Consider the following 20,365-nt stretch of genomic DNA (forward strand, 5'->3'; position numbering starts at 1 on the left):
TACTGATAGTTTTATTGCTACCCTTAGAAATGTAATTGAAGCCTACAAAAAATACTCCCACTGGATAGAGATGTATCATACTTCAGTATTTATTTTTAAATATTAAAATTCTAATTAATAATTCTTATCATAGCAGCTTTAGTGAAGCAAGAGTCAAATCCAACCCTGCTCCCTAGTTATCTTGATCCACTAGCCAACTCATGAGGAATGTAAGACAAAACCTATTACTCTTGGCAGAAAAAAATAAACCCATCAAAATCTACAAAGTTTTAGACCACTCAGAAGTTGCACTAAGTAATTTTTTCCCCAGATTTAAACAATCTATAAATTTATAAAACTACTTCTTTGGTCGCCATAGCAGATAAACCGTTTCCATTTCTTCCTGTCCTCTGCATCTTGCTATGTCACACCAGCCACCTGCATGTCATCTCTCATCACATCCATAAATCATATCTTAGGCCTCCCTCTTTTCCTGTTACTTGGCAGCTTCATCGTTAGCATCTTTTTTCCCAATATACTCTGCATCCCTCCTCCGCACATGTCCAAACCAACGTAATCATGCCTCCCTAGCTTCGTCTCCAAACCTTCCAACCTGGGCTGACCCTCTAATATACTTATTCCTAATCCTGTCCATCCTCGTCACACCCAGTGCAAATCTTAACATCTTCAACTCTGCCACGTCAAGCTCTGACTCCTGCCTTTTTGTCAGTGCCACTGTCTCCAACCCATGTAACATAGCTGGTCTCACTACCCTGTTGTAGACCTTCCCTTTCACTCTTACTGGTACTAGTCTGTCACAAATCACTCCTGACACTCTTCTCCACCCACTCCATCCTGCCTGTACTCTCTTCTTCACCTTTCTTCCACACTCACCATTACTCTGAACTGTTGATCCCAAGTACTTTAAACTCATCCACCTTCGCCACCTCTACACCCTGCATCCTCACCATTCCTCTATCCTCCCTCTCATTCACACACATATATTCTGTCTTAGTCCTGCTGATCTTCATTCCTCTTCTCTCTAGAGCATATCTCCACCTCTCCAGGGTCTCCTCCACCTGTTCCCTACTCTCACTACAGGTCACAATGTCATCTGCAAACATCATAGTCCACTGGGACTCCTGTCTGATCTCATCTATACATTTATAAAACAAGCTCCTCAAAACAATTTCAAGCACATCTGGTCAGTCATGCACAATCTCTGAAATTCCAGTGATGCTTTACTGGCAACTAGACAGCATTACGTATAGTTCATAGATAAATACTAGGCTTGCTGCCTTTGTGGGTCATTTTAAGCTTAGCAGATTTCCCTTCAAAAGTGAGAATCAAATTCTGTATATTGTGTTTGTGAGGTAAATACCAATACCTTAACAATGATGCTAACCTCCAAACCCTAATTGAGTCATCATTTTACGCAGTCCATAACAACTCCCATTAATGATTAAAAAATAGGGATCTTCACTCCCCCTTACAAATTTATTCTCACACCATTTCTTCCTATTTCTGCTATTTAAAAATCGGGTCTATATTATATATTCGAAGTTTCAAAACTTTGAATCCCATATGTTCAACAACATATGATCGAAGTTTGAAACTTCGAATATATAATAAAACATTAAACTTACCTTAATGCTCCGAGCAGGGGGGCAAGCCCCCCTGCACCCCAGAAAAGGGAAATTCTCCCATTCTGCACCGTACGGAACCATTACATTTAATCTTTGAACTTTTCAAAGTTCAATCATATGGTGTTGACCATATGACGTTCGAACTTCGAAAAGTTTGTTCATGTAATAGGAACCCTAAAAATCTACTTCATGTGTTAGAAGCTGCCACACTTTCAGCTGACATTCTCCATGCAGAGTATATCTACACTGCAGAAGCTCTTGCATATCCTTTTTCTATCTTAATAAATGGATCCATTCAAGAAAATTATGCCCCAGCCATCTAAGTAACAATCACAGATCCTACCATTTCGTAAAGGTGGCAGCAGCACTGACATTCTTTAATAGCTATGCTGTCTCCATTATCTAAAATTCTGGAAAAAATGCATACAGGAAAATGCTGCTCACACATCTCTCAAACGGTCTTCTGTCTGCTATCCAGCACAGTTTCAAGATGTATCGTAACACTGCTACAGCTCTTCTTAACCACCAACATTAACATAAACCATGATAACCTAGGTTAATCCATCTCTTTAGTTATTAAAAACCTATGATACCGTTTCTCATCAAAATTAAACTATCTTAAATTAATAACCCCCTCCCCCTTTGTCCTGCTTCCTGAACTTCCTCTTAAATATATCTCAGGTGGTCAAATAGCAAAAAGAATGATGTTCTTTGTATTTCACTCTTACAGTCATCACACTTGGGTTATCTGCCTGCAAGTAGCCCTCAGTCGGCCTGAATACCAGAGACTTAGTATTTCTGCTTCGGTTGCTGTCGCTTTAGGACTGACATTAGGCCGTCAGGGGTATAAAAACAGGCAGCCGACACCATTACACCAGTCTTTCTTGCCGAGGGGCCCGAAGCAGAAGCAGTTCGCATGAGTGTAGGTTGGACACTGCCTGAGTTTTTGTTTCTGAACTGAATCGTCCTGTAGTCTTCTAAAGCTAAGTACCCCATTGGGGATCCTTTTTTCTTGCTCTAGCCGATGTCAGAAAAAGTTAACAATTGTCTCGCCTGTGGAAAGCAAATACCACACCGAGATTTCCATTCTTACTGCGTCACCTGTTTAGGCCCAGACCATGACATACCTCGCTGTCAGTTTTGTGCCTTGTTCAACACCTGAGCTTTTCATCATCAGGCCCTTATTGTCGCTAAATACTTTCATTCTCTATTTCTGTGTTCCGAAATGGCTTCGGTAAGCCATCCGACTACTGATCTTCTGAAAAAAACGTAAGGATAAAGACATAGCCAGACCACATAGGTCCAAAACTGCCGACGACTGTTCCGTTAAGCTAGTCGCCAGTTCGCCGGTACTCAGTGAGGCACTTTTGAAGCCCCTGATCCCCACTTCAGTGGATTCACAGGCCTCTACCGAGACCCGTTGAGTCCGGTATGCTGCAAGACTCTTCTTCGACTATGGAACCTGCAGATGTCTCTACCTGGGATGGGTCTGGAGCTGCTGAGCAGGCATCCGCTTCTGAGTAAGTTCTTTGCACTACCGATATTGTACACAAACAGACGACCTCTTTCGTATCTTCAGTTCTGTCTAAAACTACTGAGTTTCTAAGGCCAAGAGTACAAGCTACGCCTAAAAAACAGACCAAAACTCAAGCACTTGCTTCCTTGTCGCAACATCAAATGCTTAAAATGGCAGAAGACCTTATTATGCTAATTGGGGGAAGCCAGCCTTCCCCTGCTAAGAGAAAGAGACCTGTCCCCAGCAGCTTTAACAGACCAAGAGTCCGACGACTCTGAGGTATCTGATTATGAAGACATGCCTTTATCTGCTTATGAGGATTCAGATGCAGAGGAATCCATTCCCTCTGTGTCCCCTCCAGAGGATTTTTCTTTTGGTGAAACCTTGCATACTTTAAGAGAGCATTTCCAGTGGGAATGCCAAGACTATCCTCAGTCCAAAAAGAGACTCTGAGAATTTCTAGACTTGCCACGACATAGGCCTTTAGCAATACCCCCAGTCCTGGATGTTGTGGATGATGTTTTTATGGAATCCAGTCTAACCCTTGATACTTTACCTCCTGCTCCTAGAAAAACAGACAGGTACTACAGAGTACCTGACTCTCACAAATTCCTTTTCAGAAATCCTACTACTGACCCAGAGGTCCTCTCCCAGGGACCTAAAGGTGTCAGAGCAACTACGGCTAAGAATCCCACCCCTTCGGACAGGGATTCCAGAGCTTTAGACAGATTGGGTAAGAAAGTGTACACCTTTGCAACTCTCGCCATTAGGGCTTTGAATTGCCAGTTTCATATGTTAAAGTACCAACAACATATCATGGAACTTATTAAGCAAAAATTAGCTACCTTTTACAGGCTATGCAGAAAATAAAGAATTACAAGAGCTTATGCATTCTGCAAGCCAAGTCAGCAAGCATAGTTTACAGTGTGGCTTTGATGCCCTAGAAGCATCTTGCAGGGCAGCAGTCACTGGTTCTGCACTGAGAAGACATGCTTGGCTTAAGGAACAAACCTTGCCAGACCATGTCAAATCAAAATTAATAGACGCTCTTTTGAACAAGGACAATCTGTCTGGCACCAAAGCAGAAGAGATTCTTAAGAAGATGGAAGAAAAAGCTAAATCTATGCAGACAGTTAAAGATTTCTTGCAAGTGCAGCCTCCTAGATTCAGTAGGCGTTGCCCCTTGAAGCATTGGTCCTTTCCAGCCCCCTCAAGGCCATCTCAAACAAGACCCAGGGGAACAGACCCCCCCCCCCCCAGACTGCAGTCTCAGGGTATGCAGAGATCCAAGCAATGGAGTGCCTCCACTTTTTAAAAACAGAGTACTAAGCCACCTCATACGGAAAGAATTCACAATGACTTCTCAACTTCACTCGCCACCTCTGCCCAACTGCTCATGCCCCTAGGAGGAAAACTTGCCCATCATGCAAAAAACTGGACTTCCATCACCAAAGACCAAATGGGTCCTCAATATTGTATCCCAGGGGTACAAATTTTACTTTTACTCACTGCCAACCCCAAAAGGGTTCCCAGACCTTCCTCCAAACCAGTGGGCAGAGGCACAAAAAAACAAGCTCAATCCCTGCTCTCCATAAGGGCAATTCATCCTGTCCCCTGCAGAACAGGTAGGTCAAGGGTTTAGTCCAGACTTTTCCTTGTACCCAGAAACGAGGGCACTTCGATCATAGCTCTTTCCATTCTAAACACATTCCTAGTGGTACCAAATTCAAAATGCTCACCCTTCAGCAGCTTCTTCCTATGCTGACCAAAGATGCCTGGTTAGCCACCTAGACCTAAAAGAAGCCTATCTGCACATCCCTATCGGGGAGTCATGCAGGAAATACCTTCCCTTCAGGGCAAGATCTTTGCATTATCAGTTCTCTGCACTTCCCTTTGGCTTTATCCACTGCTCCCAGAGTATTAAAAAAATGCCTGGCTCCGGCCATTGCCTATTTGAGACAGAGAAAATTTCAAATTTACTCATACTTGGACAACTGCCCGATTCAGGCAGACACTCAGGAGTTGCTGTTGCAGCACCTGACATTTGTAAAAAACTTAACCTCCCTGGGGTATACTATCAACGAAAAGAAATCAAAACTAGTCCCCGGACAAAAGATTGTGTTCCTGGGAGCAAGCTTGGACGCAGCATCCCAGATGGCATTCCTTACTCTAGAGAAACAAGCCTACCTGACAGGCTACTTCACTGAAATGGCCACCAGAATCCAGCTGTCTGCAAGGAAAATCCTGCAGGCTGTAGGGTTCATGGCCTCTTGCATCCTACTAATCCTGTATGCCAGACTGCATAAGAGGAAACTTCAATGGTACTAAAAGGTCTTTGGTGCCAACATTCTCAGGACCTGGAAACTGTCATTCCTATCATACCTTGTCTAAGGACAGAGTTTCTTTGGTGGGCAGCAGCATGCAACCACAACAAGGGTCTTCCCTTTACTCAACCCCACACCACCCAGACCCTAACCACAGACTCATCAGACTGTGCCTGGGGGGCACATCTGGACGACAAGTGCATTCAGGGCTAGTGGAGCCCAAGTCAAATTCATCTGCACATCAACCAAAAAGAGATGCCAGCTGTTCAGCATGCTGTAACAGCTTTTAGATCCCTACTCTCACCAGGACCCCTGCTAATAAAAACAGACAACACCACAGTTATGTGGTACATCAACAAGCAGGGAGGAACCCACTCTTACCCACTCTGCAGGCTAGCCATGGCCCTCTGGAGCATGGCCTTGGACATGCAGATCCTTCTGCAAGCTCAACTCCTGCCAGGCAAACAAAACTCACTGGCAGACGACTTGAGCAGAAATCTCTTGGACCCACATGAGTGGCAATTAGAGCCCAGCACCTTCAGCCTTCTGAGTCCGAAATGGGGGACCCCAAAGGTGGATCTCTTTGCCTCCCCCTGCAATCACCAGCTCAGCAAATTCTGCACTAGGACACCTCACAGCAGAGCCTGGAAAGTGGATGCCATATCCTTCCAGTGGGTAAACCTCTCAATCTATGCATTTCCCTCTCTGCCCCTTCTCTCAAGAGTTTTACTCGAGATAAGACAGGACAGACCAAAGGCAATCCTTATTGCCCTGGACTGGCCATGCCAGCACTGGTACCCACAACTGCGCAGCCCGTCACCAGTGCCACCCTGGCACTTGCCCCAGAGCCCGGCCCTCCTCACCCAGCAGGGGGGGGGGGCAGATCTTGCATCTGCAACTGCACACCCTGAATCTTGCAGCCTGGCTTATTCCTTGAATTCTTCCCCAGTGACCAGCCTAAACAAGCAGGTGCTGGACGTCATTCTTGAAGCCAGAAGACCCAGTACAAGGAAATACTATGCTGATAAGTGGAAAAGGTATTGCTCCTAGATTCAATCTAAAGGATAGGAACCAGCTTTGCCCTTCCTACCTCCAATCCTGGATTACTTGGCAGATCTACTCCACAAGGGTCTATCCTTCTCCATAAAGATCCATGCCCCTGCAATCTCCGCTCATTACAACACTGAGCCACCCGTCTTCTCTCACCCTCTCATCAAACAGTTCCTGAGAGGGGCAAACAACTTAAGGTCACCAAGGAGAGCACCCACCCCTGCTTGGGACCTTAAATTTGCACTGGAAAAGCTCATGCTACCCCCTTTTGAGCCTGCAGCGTCAGCAGAGTTAAAATTCCTCTCTTGGAAAACATCATTGCTTCTGGCCATCACTTCAGCTAGAAGAGTGTCTGAGCTACAAGCACTGATGACTGTGGAACCCTTCATTATTTTTCATGCTGACAGGGTCTTCCTCAGGACTAATCCTTCCTTTATGCCTAAAGTGGTGTCCAGTGTGGCTCTCAACCAATCTATCCATTTGAAACCTTCCCTAATCCTCAAAGTAAAGAAGAAAGGATCTTGCACTCCTTGGACGTGCACAGACAGCTCAGATTCTACCTGGATAGAACTAAGCCCTTCAAGAAATCTGACCAGTTTTTACTCCGTTTTGCACCAGGGGCAGAGGGCAAGGCCATTTCAAAACAGACCATTTCCAAATGGATAGCACTCTGCATCCATTTCTGCTACAAACACCATGGGAAACTAACCCCTCAGGGGGTCAGAACGCATTCCACTAGGGCAACTTTTACCTCTACAGCATTCCTCAGGGGAGTCCCTGCCAGGGACATTCTAGAGGCTGCTACATGGAGTTCTGTACACACATTCACCAAGCAGTACCACCTGCCCATATTTTGCAAATTCAGGGCGTGTTTTGCAACTGCAGTCCTGCAGGGCAAACCAGGCAGCCCAAACTCCTCTTTACTGCCTCCACCCTTTCTTCATCTTTGGGAATCAACCCAAGTGTGATGACAGCAACAGTGAAACACTAAGAACATATTACAGTTGTGTACACTTACCATAAATGTAGATGTTCAAGTGTATTCACCGTTGCAATCCTGGTTTCCCTCCCTCCAGCCCCTTTCTCTCTCTCTCTCTCTGTGTGTGTGTGTGTGTGTGTGTGTGTGTGTGTGTGTGTGTGTGTGTGTGTGTGTGTATATAATATATATATATATATATATATATATATATATATATATATATATATATAATTACTCACCCCTGGCAGGTGTATTGGTATTCACTTTTTACTGGTGGTGATTTCCTACCACAGTTTAGCTCCCTATTGGTGGGCTTCTGACATTTTGGGCAAGAAAAAAACTGATGTAATGGCGTTGGCTGCCTGTTTTTATACCCCTGACTGCCTGACGTCAGTCCTAGATTGATGGCAACCGACGCAGAAATACCAAGTCTCTGGTATTTGGGCTGACTGAGGGCTACCTGCAGGCAGATAACCCAAGTGTGATGACTGAAACAGTGAATACACTCTTAACATCTACATTTATGGTAGGTGTACACAACTGTACTTTCTTCCTTTCTCTGTCTGTCAGCATTCCACAGTGTTCCTTTCTATATGTGACCTACATTTAGCAAGCCAAGTTTATTCCATATATACAAGCCAAGGTTATTCAGCATAGAGACCGCTCTAATGCTCATATACACTGCAAAAAAACTTAATAGACCTACACACCAAGAAGTATTTTCTCTATTGAATCTTGGCTAGGTGGCTCTTAGCTGCTCTTAAAACAAAACACACACCAATTGCTACTCACCCTTTATTTAGTTTCTAACACAGAATCCTTTTTCATTATTTCATCTGCCTGTAAGACTGGAATTAAACGAGTAAACTGTACTAGATTTTTAGGAGTAGCTGTAAACAGCTTGTAATTTTGACATGCATGGCTAGCAAATTGTCAAAGAATAATAAACTTGGACTGTTGTACGGAGGTAAACACCATCTTACTGATACTACTAGATAAACTGTTGATTAAACATGTCTTCTTCCAACAATAGTGTATGCCTCTCCTATCTTCACCAGCCTGCATGCTACTTTTAAAAAATAAACTAGAAAAACTACAGTACAATAGCTAGATTTACCTCTACTTGCACAAAAGTCTCTTAACTGCTTGGCCCTAAAAAATTAACTGGAGTGACTTATCCTACCACATGACTTATGTTTTGGATGACCAGTAGTTGATTTTTATTTATAAATGAGAAAAATACCCAGCCTTAATGGACCTCATTAAGTAGTATTCCACAAATAGACCCAAGCACTACAAGAACAAACTAATACTTGCTGTAAATAAAGTTTGCTTATAATACTGCTGGAGAAGCACTGTACTCAAACTGCTGTTTTTGAAGTCTGGAATTCTGTTCCTTTCTTCATAACTTTCAGTCATTTGAGATGTTTTCCTGAAACAATGCCTCACTGACTTATGGCCCTGCTATAGCCCCCCTGGGTAAGCGTACTCTCTAAAGCTTTTTTATCTTGAAACTGACTTTAATCTTGCGCGTATTGCTTGGCACAATGACTATTGCAACTGAGAGGTATCATTTATAGGTCATTGACTTCATATTTTAGGCATGCCAGTGCTGCTAGGTCCTAACCTTATAGTAACTGATTTTGTCATTTTTGTCTTGTACAGTCTACTTACTCAACGTGACCTCAACTGACATACTTCAAAGCAAACCCAAGTTAGGCTACATGGGATTAAACTTGTGTTATAATGTATATATTTCATGTGCGCCTAATTGTATCTGTATATTTTCTGTAAGGTATTTTATAATGTTTTCTTCTATGCTGCTTATAAATCTGATTATAGTATAATGTTAATGGAGCTTTACTTCAGGCCACTGCTGAAAAGAGGTTACATGCCCAGCTGGAATTTCCTAGTAAATAAATCCATGCAAGATGTAAATATTTTATATGGACCATTGGTTATTGTCAAATTCCTGAGTTACTGAGGAACAACAAGTGTGGTGCCCTTGTACAAGGAAGGGAAGAAGGAAAAGTCCCAGGAACTACAGATTTATTAGTTTAACAGTAATGGCACAGAAGGAATCCTTAAGGAAGCTTGGCAGTATTTCTAAAATACAGCATTCCTTTTGATAGCAGCTGAGATGGATTCAGGGCCAGATTGTTATTCGGACCTGATCCAGTTTTATGATTCAGTTTCAAGTGTATTTGAATAGTCTTCCTGGTCTTCACAAGATCATTGGTCCTACTTAAAACCTCTCAATTCTCCTGTCAGCCTTCTTTTGTGGGATGAATACTGAGGAACTAGTCTTCATTTCACAAAGAAATTAGTGAGAGAGAGGGAGATGGAGATTTCTGGCATAAAAGAAATGACTAGTGGAATGCTGTAATGAGCAGTCCTGGGTACAGCACTCTGCAGTGTTTTTGTCTTTGGCATATTTGAAAAATGAGAGAATTAGTCTTCACTGATGAGGCAAAGATAGTTGTTGTAGGAGAGGAGTGGGGAAGAGTCTAAAGAAGGAAGGCTGGCAGAGTGAGTAGGAATGTGGCAGGTGAGCCTTACAGCAGACCTACAAAGTGATGCAGTCTGGCAACAACAACCTTGATGTGAAGCTTAAGCTGTGGAAGAGTGACACTGAGGGCACCAAAACTGAACTGATACCAGAAGCCACTCCAGCTCCATTTGAATAGTCTGGGGGGAGGCAGATAAACCCATTGATGGCTAGGGGTACTGGTATGGCCAGAATGAAAGAAGCAAGGATGGGAGGGAAAAATTTGTTTTCCTGCAACAGTGTAGTTTTGAGGTTTGACTAAATTGCCTTTGGGTGAAACATTTTTTGACCAAGTTTACCATGTCCCTATTTTGTATATCATGAGTGATGTCACTTAAAATATTGTTACAAATCAAAAAAATGGAACTTACAGAACGAACAAAGGCAGTATGCAAAATGCTGTTATGTAGATTTATATAATATATACACACTGTGCGTGTGTGTGTGTGTGTGTGTGTGTGTGTGTGTGTGTGTGTGTGTGTGTGTGTGCTCGCACATATACATCCACACATGCATGCATACATACACCCATATACTTAAGTCATGGAGCTACTACATTGCTGTCTTTCCCTCAGTCATAAGTAGTAGGCTGTCTTGAAATATGGGCACTTTAAAATACTTTTAGGGCCTATATAAGCCTAACCAAAAAGGTACCCTGGCTTTCGCCACCCAAGAAAATTATTTTCCTGTGCCCCTGTTCAGCAGAGCCACAGAAGTGATCACCGGGGTGAATTTCCTATTTCCCATCCAATCATCAAGATTTTTCTTGGAGTGCTAATGAGGAGCTCTGTTTGACATAGATAGGTAGTCTGTTCCAGAGAATGGGAAGTCTCTGGGACAGGAATCTATCCCTCCAGCATGTTTTGTTTATTGTGGTGACAAGGTGACAAGGTTTAGGTCCCTACAGCATGTAGCTCGGAGGAATTGGGATTTCTTTACGTGGAGCATGTCCAATAGCTCTGAGTTTGACATAGCTTTGTATGTTAGGCAGAGATTGCCTCTGAGTAGGCGATATGCAACGGAGTAAAGCTGGAGTTGTTTGAGACAGTCTGCATAGGGCATCTGTTTGATGCCAGTAATACTCTTTGTGAGTTATTTCTGTGGCCTTTCCAGTTGTTGATGTCTTGTGGGGTACATACCAAAAGGGGTGTTGTACTCTATAGTGGGTCTAATGAGTGATGAGTAGACTGGAACAATAACCTCTCTTTTTCTGGATGAGAAACCTTTTGTGATGGTGTGCCACATAAGATTTCCTGACCACTGTGGCTATGTGATTATCAAAGGAAAGACTACTGTCCACCTGTCTCCCAAGGTGTTATCACACTTTTGGTGTTAAGTAGAGTTTTTACCAAAGGAGATGACCATGCACTTTTTGGCATTGAGCTTTAGGCCATGGCTTTGACACCAGGCATCTGTCTCAGTGAGGCCCTTTTGTAGGATGTCCACATCGTTAGGAGTTTCGGTTTATGGCTGCTAGTTTGCAGTCATCTGCAAACTTCGTTAGCCAAAGACCTTCTGTGTTAGCTGGATACTCTTTAACTATCTCGTCAAAAAAAAACTGAATGAACAAATCTTAATTTGAGCCTTAGGATGGCGTCAGAATTTGGTAGACAGCATTTCTACTTATGCTCTTATAATGGGCTTCTTTTTCCTCAGAATCCACTTGTGAAGAGGTTTCCTTTTTCCAGGAGGATGTGAAGGATGCAAATTCAGAGCATTCTGCAAAAGTTTTGTTAATTCTACTTCTTAAATATGCAGTGTAAGATCCAGTGTGTGGATAACATTATTTTAGTGTGGCTACGAGTGTGTGTGTGTGTGTGTGTGTGTGTGTGTGTGTGTGTGTGTGTGTGTGTGTGTGTGTGTGTGTGTGTGTGTGTGGGCTGCTTCATTACTTAAATGAAGGATTGGCCATTTTACTGTTTTCAGAAATGTAGTCAAATTAAACAGACAAGGCAGGTAGTTCATTCAGATTTCCAGCTGGCTAGCCATGGTTAGTCTTTTGTGACACATTTTGATAAGAATATCAACTAATTGTAAATCTTTGGAGCTACTTTCAGAATTTTAATTTTGTGGTGTGACGTCTTTGTTTTGATTTGACTCAGAATGCTTAAGCTATTGTTTAGGCTAATTATTTTATTTGTGTAGGAGTGAATTTTCTGATGAACTGATTTTTTTGTAAAATGTTTTTTCTTTCTGTCCACTCAATTTTTTTTTAATTTCCTTTTGTGTGTAAGTTTGATGCTTTCTACCAGCATTCTTGTTTTTGAAGTATGGATTCAAATTTTTGAGAATGTTCTGCCTTTATGATTTGCTTGCAGGAAAGCTGGCATCTACGAAAAGGGGTTGGTGAGGTTGGTGAAGATGTAGACTACGATGAAGAACTTTACACTGCTGGTAATGTAGTAGTTTGGAGCCGAGGAAGCAAAAGTGAAGCCTCAACAGTGTACAAGGCTTTTACTATGGACAGTCCTGTTTTACAGGTACAAAAACATTAAGTGCTGTTTTAAAATTTGTGCTACTCTTTGAAATGTGAGGAACTACTTGAACTGATGTGTTGCAGCATCAGTTGATTTTTTTTCTGTCAAGTCTTTTTTATTGTAAATTTAAAAAAATGGATAAACATACAGAGGAAAAACAATTTTTATAACTATATTTGTGAACAAACTTGATGCATGTAAATTGAAAAATCATTCAATTAAATAGCAGAATTGTTATAAAACTTATATGACAAGATGCATGAGTAAAACCATTCCACTGATATTTTGTTTTAAAAATTCCCATCCACTGTAAGTCCTAAAACTGTAGTCCAAGAATAAAATTTCCATCTATTGACTATTCTAAGCAAACTTTAAACTATTTACAACCTTTTCACCATTTCATTACCGTTCTCAGCTTCATGCAGGTCCCCTTCTAGATCCTTCTGTTGGCCGGTATCATGGCCACTTAACTAAATCTGTACCTCCTCTTCTAACAAGTTCAGCCATCCTTCTCACTTTATTCTGAAGTCCCTTCTTTCTTATGGCTATACTTTTTCTTTTCTGGCGCTGTTAAAAGATCCAATTGAATTTCTAGAATCCTTACTGGCAGTTCCTCAGCCCCATGTATAAAATGCAGATGCTTGGAAATATCCTTTCTTTTAAATTTTGTTTCTATAAACCTTTGCAAATTCCTCGTAACTTTTTTCTAAAGACTCACAGTCCTAAAAAAATGTGTGTCCAGGTGCCAACGTGCTCAGTATTACATGTCCAACAAATTCCATCTGCCTCAGACACATTTTTAGCAATGAGTATAGAAATATTTATGCAAACATTTCCATGAAAAAATCCTAAAATGGTTGGAACTGGTGGCATATCTTAATAGAAAACTTATCTACCGTCAGTTGCAAAGATTACATGGCATTCTCTGTATCATAATTCTCTCTCCATACTTCTAAAATGTTTTCTTTCAGCTTGGTGAGCTCCTTGCAGGTTTTTAACTAAACGTTTGATTTCCACTCCTTCATTTATTGACCTCCTTCTGTTATCCATTTCGGTGATCACAGCATCTTAATTTTTAAAATTTCCCATCTTAATCTGTTATCCAGGTGGAACTTCCCCCTTGCCTTTGCCCCATGTTTTTTAACTGTCGCCTGCCATCAGCAGTCCCCAGTAGCAATCTTGTTTCTTCCACCACCTCCATAGGGACGCTTGATTCCCATTTTCTCTTCTCTCTTCCCTCCTGGTGGAAGTAACTTCTGCACTAGTCCTGTACATAAATTTTACAATTCATCCAGCAGTCATAGCTCACAGATTCCCTTAGGTATTTCCAACAACACCTTCAATATCCCCCTCCCATTCCAACCCTGTATGACTGCATACATCTAAGCAGCAAGGGGAATTGGCATCATCATTTGAATTTTTGTGCTTATAATTCATTAATAAAACTGTGGTAGAAGCTTATTGACATTTAATAAGCTGAAGAAATGCAGTGTGTTTAGAAATATAGGTACTGAAACTTAGTATTTTTTTTATTTTCAGTTTTATAAGGTGTTAATGTTGGTCAAATGTTAGGTGACTACAAAAACACTATTGAGAAGAGGGAAACAGAATGGCAAGTAAGGTTAAATGGTGCTAAACTGCCAGGTCTTAATGAAAATATTAATATAAATGTTTTTTGAAAGACCGCAGACTTGTGTTTCATCATTAAAGCTAATTTTTTGGGGGGGGTATGTTTTTGCGTAGATTTATCAGTATTTTAATGGTTTTACTGTTTGATTTGTTTGCGAGTACTTTGAGTTATGTTATTAATTTAATTGAAATGTTCATTGGTTGAACTTGGAAGTCATTTAGTATATAATGAGTATGGTAGAGTGTTTAGTACATTTCTGATTAGGTCTATGATTTTAGACAAAAGTGTTGAATAAACTGTGGTATACTAAATAATTTTAAGAGTCCAGTCTGTCATTGTTATTTATTTATTTATTTTATTAGTTTAAACCTAGGTATTGGTAGCAGGTAAGAAACCTGCCCTCTGTTATCTGCCCTGTGTGTTCTGTGAGCCTTCACTACTGTTGGATATCCTTGAGCTCCAGTGTAAGATCTTGTTAGATCAGCTTCAGAGATGCTCTCGTTATTATCCCACACTTCCCGGAGTCTTGGAGTTTGTATTGAGAGTCAGTTACATTTGCTGTACATTACTATATTGTTACATTTCCCCTTAACTTTTGTCACTCCACTGTGCTTTATAGCATGATCTTGTCAGAGAAACTGTCTGCTGATAAAGGATCATTTAGATTGCTTAAATGGGCTGTTTCCTTGCCTATTAGATAAGCTCATATTTTCTTTCTTTCATAAGAAATGCTCATCTAATTCTTGAGTTCCAGCACTATTTCAGACTACTGGACCTCTTCAAGAAAGCTATTCTAGTAGTCTACTGCCACTGCCCTTTCTGTGAAAAACATATGCTTTTATTTTCCTGTAGCTCTCCGATGCGTTTTCAGATAGTATTCTTATATACCTGTCTCTGTTTTCATTTTTGTTTATCTTGTATAATTTTCCAGCTTCTGTATTAAGCTGTTCTTTCCCCAATTTATGTGGTTTCTGATGAAAATACCGCACCATATTTGTTTCTCTGAACTGCTTATGTCCTTGTCCCTATGAATGTGAGGTCTCTAGATCTGCACACATTGTAGCTAAGGACTTAAAAAAATGGTGTGTGAAAAAGTAGGCTAACTCCTTTTGCTGGTAAGGTAGGTCCATATTTTGTAACCATAAGGAATAAGGTCACAGATGTTGGGATTGTTTTGCAGGTAACGGATCTGTCTCCTCATTCCATAATGTACAACAGCGCCTAGTTTTTTCAGTGTCTGTCTTCACCTTGTTTCAAAATTGAGTATTCTCCTTTCTTTCTTGGTGACTAACTATTCCTGATTTTTTTACCTTAGTTTTCTGTCATTTTTGATTTCATTTCATGTCAGTTCCTCTCACCCCCTACTTCATTAGTCCTAGGCCCTCTTTAATATCTTAGCTGTTGCCTTGGCCAACCTTGACAATAAGAAATTTCATTGAAAGAAAACTCTCATCTCTAACTGGGAGTTTGTCTTGATTTTTTACATGGAGGTTTTCAGGTGCTGCATCACACCGAAAATGGACCATTTCCTGGAGGACTTCCAAGATGGCTGTACACTGATCAACAGCTTAATTTCAGCTATCCCAGTGTGGAAAAAAAACTGACAGAGATCAGTAACTCTCCCAGTTATAGTAAATTCAGTTACTGGCTAGTAAGTTACACTCCCCGGATGCCAGTAAAAGAGAAACTTGGCAAGCCTGATAGAAAATCAACTAGGAAAGGTGAAGAGAAAATGACTGGGAAGAATCCTGCAGCCATTGTGCAAAAAGCAGATTTCGTATAAGACATGGCTTCTAGTAATGTAAAGTAGAAAAATGTGCTCAGAGCTGATTAAACATAAATGAAAAACATCAAAGTAGTTTATCAACTCAAATAGCAAAAGGCTGGAAAAATAGAAGAAGCTTTAAACGGCTATTTTAGATGACATGATAGACCTTTGGAGTTTTAAATGAAGAAAAGGCTGCCTGAGTATGAAATTTCTCAAGAAAAGATGTTTAAAAATGGTGGACATAACATGCAGGGAAAACCTGAGATCTTCTGCATCAGAGAAACTGGAAGGAACAGACTATATTAATTTTATGAAAGCACCAATAAGCATCTTGAAAGAATTCAATGATGTGTATTCTCCAAACATGGTTATGAGAAATCAGCCAAGACCCGTATTGGTAAACCATGCAATCTTGCCAATAGAAAGAGTTGATCCTGACAAAACTGTGGCAGAAGGCCAAAATATTAATTGGGGACTGAGATTTTGTGGAAAAAATGATTATTCACTGTACACCAGGCAGACAAGACGCAAATTTATTCTGGCAATTTGGGAATGTTGAGAGGCGTGTGTGAGATTCAAGCTGTCTTATCAATCTGTCTTCAAAATATTTTTTTCCTGGACGATCAGTCATTTTGTGATGTAGAACAGGCTAAGGAGGAAATGTAAAAGTTTGTCCAACAAAAAGTGAGCCATCAAACAGAAGTGGACTCTGCTTCTTATTTTTTTAATAAAGGAAAACTCATACCAATACTTTGCCAGTGAAACCTTTTTCCAGTGTTCCAAGGAAAAATGCTTGAGAGACTGAAAAAAGCACAGGAGTTGGCTAGAAGAATTGGGAGTACCTTGGATGTGAACTGCAGCCTGGGGGTTGGGAGATGGAGTTGAACAGGAAAAAGAACACTAACATTGAAATTGGTAAATATAAAATTATAAAACATTTGTCACATATGGCTGTAGAAGAAAAAGTGGAAAAAACTGTATTTTTGTGGACTTTGTTAAACTTGTGGGAAAGAGCATAAGCCCCACTTCATACCATTAACGCTTAGGATACTAGGAGAGCGGAAGAAAAGGGAAACGTAACTGCATTTAAAACAAATTTGTTAACAGTACTTGTTTAAATCATTTCATGAAATAAATTCAATGTTGTATAGTAAAGTATTTTCAGTTATTGTTTCTGGTAGAGATACTAAAGCAAAAAGTGCTTTTTCTTTCATTTTAATTTTAAGAAATACAGGCATTACATTGTAAAAAGAAAACAAAGGCTGGACAAAAGCTTGTTTAAGTTAATAGGCTGTGATGGGGAATGGGGTGTAAAAGTGCATAGATCACAATATATGTAGAGTTGGTGTCTTTTCTCTTAATTTTGCATAAGTGAATATCTGGATTAAGGCCCTTGGCTTAACAAAATAATTTTTTAGTGTAAGCAAGTAAATAAGAGAACACTGTATGTTGTGGAAAGGTTTCCTTTATCAAGTAAATGTTCATTGTGAATTGAGAAGTCTGCAGCTGGGGGCAGCTGCACATTTTGTTACGTTTCCATGGAGACACGCTGACTACAGGTCCACAATAAAAGCCAGAACACTTATTTTAAGGCTAAAAGTTAATGTTTAGACACCAGAAGTCCTCTGTCGTACTGTCACCAAAGTTGTATTTAATCCAAACACACTTAGATCTTTTGTTACCTATTCAGGCACTTCATCAGGGTGAATTCTAACATCAAACAGAATTTAAAAAGCAGTCAACCAATCAACAAATACAATCACAAATAATCAGTTGTTAAAAAATGTCCTACAATGAATCAAACATAAAAATAAAGAACTACATTCTACTTCAAAACTGTTAAATAATGTAAAAATGTTCAACACTGACGGACCAAAAATGTTAATATAGTAAATCATCAATAAGTTAAGACTCTCATCTTCAAAACCCTTATAATCAAAATAACTGTTCAAACCAGGATTTGTCCAAACATTTAATTGCAGCTGCCAGACCATTTTTGTAGTGTTCTTACTAATTGGTAGTGTCTTCCCCCATTTTGTCTGTGTTATACATGGTCAACAATAAATAACACAAACCTCTTAAAATGAGAACACATTGTTGAATGTCTGTATAGTGCATTAGTATTTTTTACATGTTTTAATGTCATACATCCATCCTCAACTCATTTTTCCTATTTTTTTGCGCATGGGGTTGGGGTGTCACTTTAACAGTGACAATCATTTTGAACCAATGTTTACACTGCCAGGTGGCTAGCCCTGCCACATTAATTCATCCATACTACTCAGTTGCCCACACTTGCACCTACGGGCAATTTTAGAGTGTCCAATTCACTTACTGCACATCTTTCGAATATGGGAGGAAACGGGAGCACCTGTAGGAAACCCATGCGATCACAGGGAAGACATGCAGACTCCGCACAGAAGGCATCAAAGCCGAGAGTAGAAACAGAGAACCTCTTGCTGTGAAACAACAATGCTAACCCCTGCACCACCATGGCTGCCCAATATCATACATATGTTCTCATATTCTGTCCCTAAGCTTCTTGTTAGGGTCCCACAAGGTTGCCTACTCAGTCCACTTCTTTTCACAATGCTAACACATGACTGCATAGCTATGCATCAGTCAAATAGAATCATCAAATTTGCAGATGACACCACAGTAAATCGGCCTTATCAAGAAGGAAGATTAGGGGGCCTACAGGGAAGAAGTGAATCAACTCGTTCATTGGTGCACCAACAGCTTGGTACTAAATGTTGGGAAACCCAAGGAAATCATCATAGTTTTTAGGAATAATACGAAAAAGACACACACCCCTATCATCGTCAATGGTGCCACAGTAGAAAGAGTAAATAGCACCAAATTCATAGGGGGTAACGTATCTTGCAAGACCTAAGTTGAGGTACAAACACTTCTACCTTATAAAGAGAGCCCAGTTATATCTCCACATCCTTAGACTTCGTAGCGCTAACCTCCGCCCACAGGTCCTCCTCACCTTCTACAGAGCCACAATTGGGAGTGTACTGACAAACAACATTGTTGTCTGGTATGGAAATTGCTCTAAGCTGATTGAGAGGCACTGGATAAAATTGTTAAACACCACAAAAATCATTGTCTTTAACCATAAATCCCTACATATGCTATGGCAGAGTCCAAAACCTATTGATGGATATACATCCTCCAGCTCATGAACTGTTCAAACTCCTGCCAACAAGGAAGTGCTACAGAAGCATTAGATGCAGAACATCCAGATTCCATAATAGCTTCTTGCCACACTGTATCAGACTGCTGAATAACAAATGCATAGCCTAAAGTGCTACATTGGTAAAACATTATTTGTGTGCAATATGTCATTGTTTACATAAACTTTCTGAATAGCTCACTTCACATGGAAATGTGAACTGTAAGTTATGGTATATATTGGTGGTGGGTACATTTACATGTGTGCCTCTCTTTATTATAGTACTGTTTTTTGCATATCCTTAATTTCTATTGAGTCTATTCCTGCTGTTGTATTTGTTGTGTTTCTGAGTTAAATAGAGCTTTCGGATTTGTTTTACTTTTACTTTTTTGTAGCTTATTTTTTATTTATTTTTATTTTTAATTTAATTTAAATTAATTGAATCTGTCTTCCTTCTATAAACTGTCATTCATATAGTACTAGCCTGACTATTGAAATTTTGTGCAGTGATATGACAAAATTTACTGTGACTTTGGTGTCACGATGTGTACACACTTTTTGAATCACAATTCCACTTACTGGGACATGGGAGAATTTTGTCAAAGACATCAACTGAAATACACGGTCGCTCATTAATAAAGCGGCATTGTTTACAACAGTCGCATTTGCTCATATAATTGTGTTTGAATATTCTATTAAAATCAGTAGGGCTGTATTCAGTTAAGATCTTTTTAAAATTTTTCCTTTACTGACTATTATCTGTGGGTCTGTCCCAAGTCTTTCTTCTAAGCCCTTTGGGAACACCATATTCCAGTTGTCATGTATAACTTTCCCATAGTTTGAGATGTCTGCACTGTAGGGTAACACCAGTGATGATTTTAAGTTAACTATCATATTATTGCCAGGACTGTGAGAATGTGTTGATGCTTCTGCTGTACTCCGTAAGGTTTCCAAAAGTGGACAGAACCTAGACTTTCTTCCCTCAATAACCTAATCTGTTAGAACACTGCAAAATGGTCTGGCAGCTGCGATTACATGCTAGCAATAATCCTGTTTTGAATGGTATTAGTTTGAACATAAGTGTTTTTGAAGATGAGAGCCTTTATAACATTAATTTAACTTTTTTGATCTAACTCTGTTGAATATTTTATTTAACAGTTTTGATGTGTAATGTAGATTTTTTTGCATTTGATTTGTCATAGGGCGTTTTTAACAATTGATTCATTATTCATGATTTTGTTTGCTTTTTAAATTTGGTGTCATGGTAGCA

The 20,365-nt window shown here is 40.2% G+C and overlaps 1 protein-coding gene across 1 annotated transcript in view; it reads left to right on the forward strand.

Annotated features, from left to right (window-relative positions):
- ANAPC1 (anaphase promoting complex subunit 1) overlaps nt 1–20,365 on the forward strand; it is a 3,613,296-nt gene that overhangs the window by 87,986 nt on the left and 3,504,945 nt on the right. Inside the window, exon 2 of the mRNA XM_044060160.1 lies at nt 12,361–12,522. Within this exon, the coding sequence (XP_043916095.1) occupies nt 12,361–12,522 (162 nt within the window). The remainder of the gene's footprint in view (nt 1–12,360; nt 12,523–20,365) is intronic.

The sequence above is a fragment of the Protopterus annectens genome, chromosome 1.part2 (assembly GCF_019279795.1).
Source record: "Protopterus annectens isolate FY-2018-M chromosome 1.part2, PAN1.0, whole genome shotgun sequence".
Taxonomy (NCBI): Eukaryota; Metazoa; Chordata; order Ceratodontiformes; family Protopteridae; genus Protopterus; species Protopterus annectens.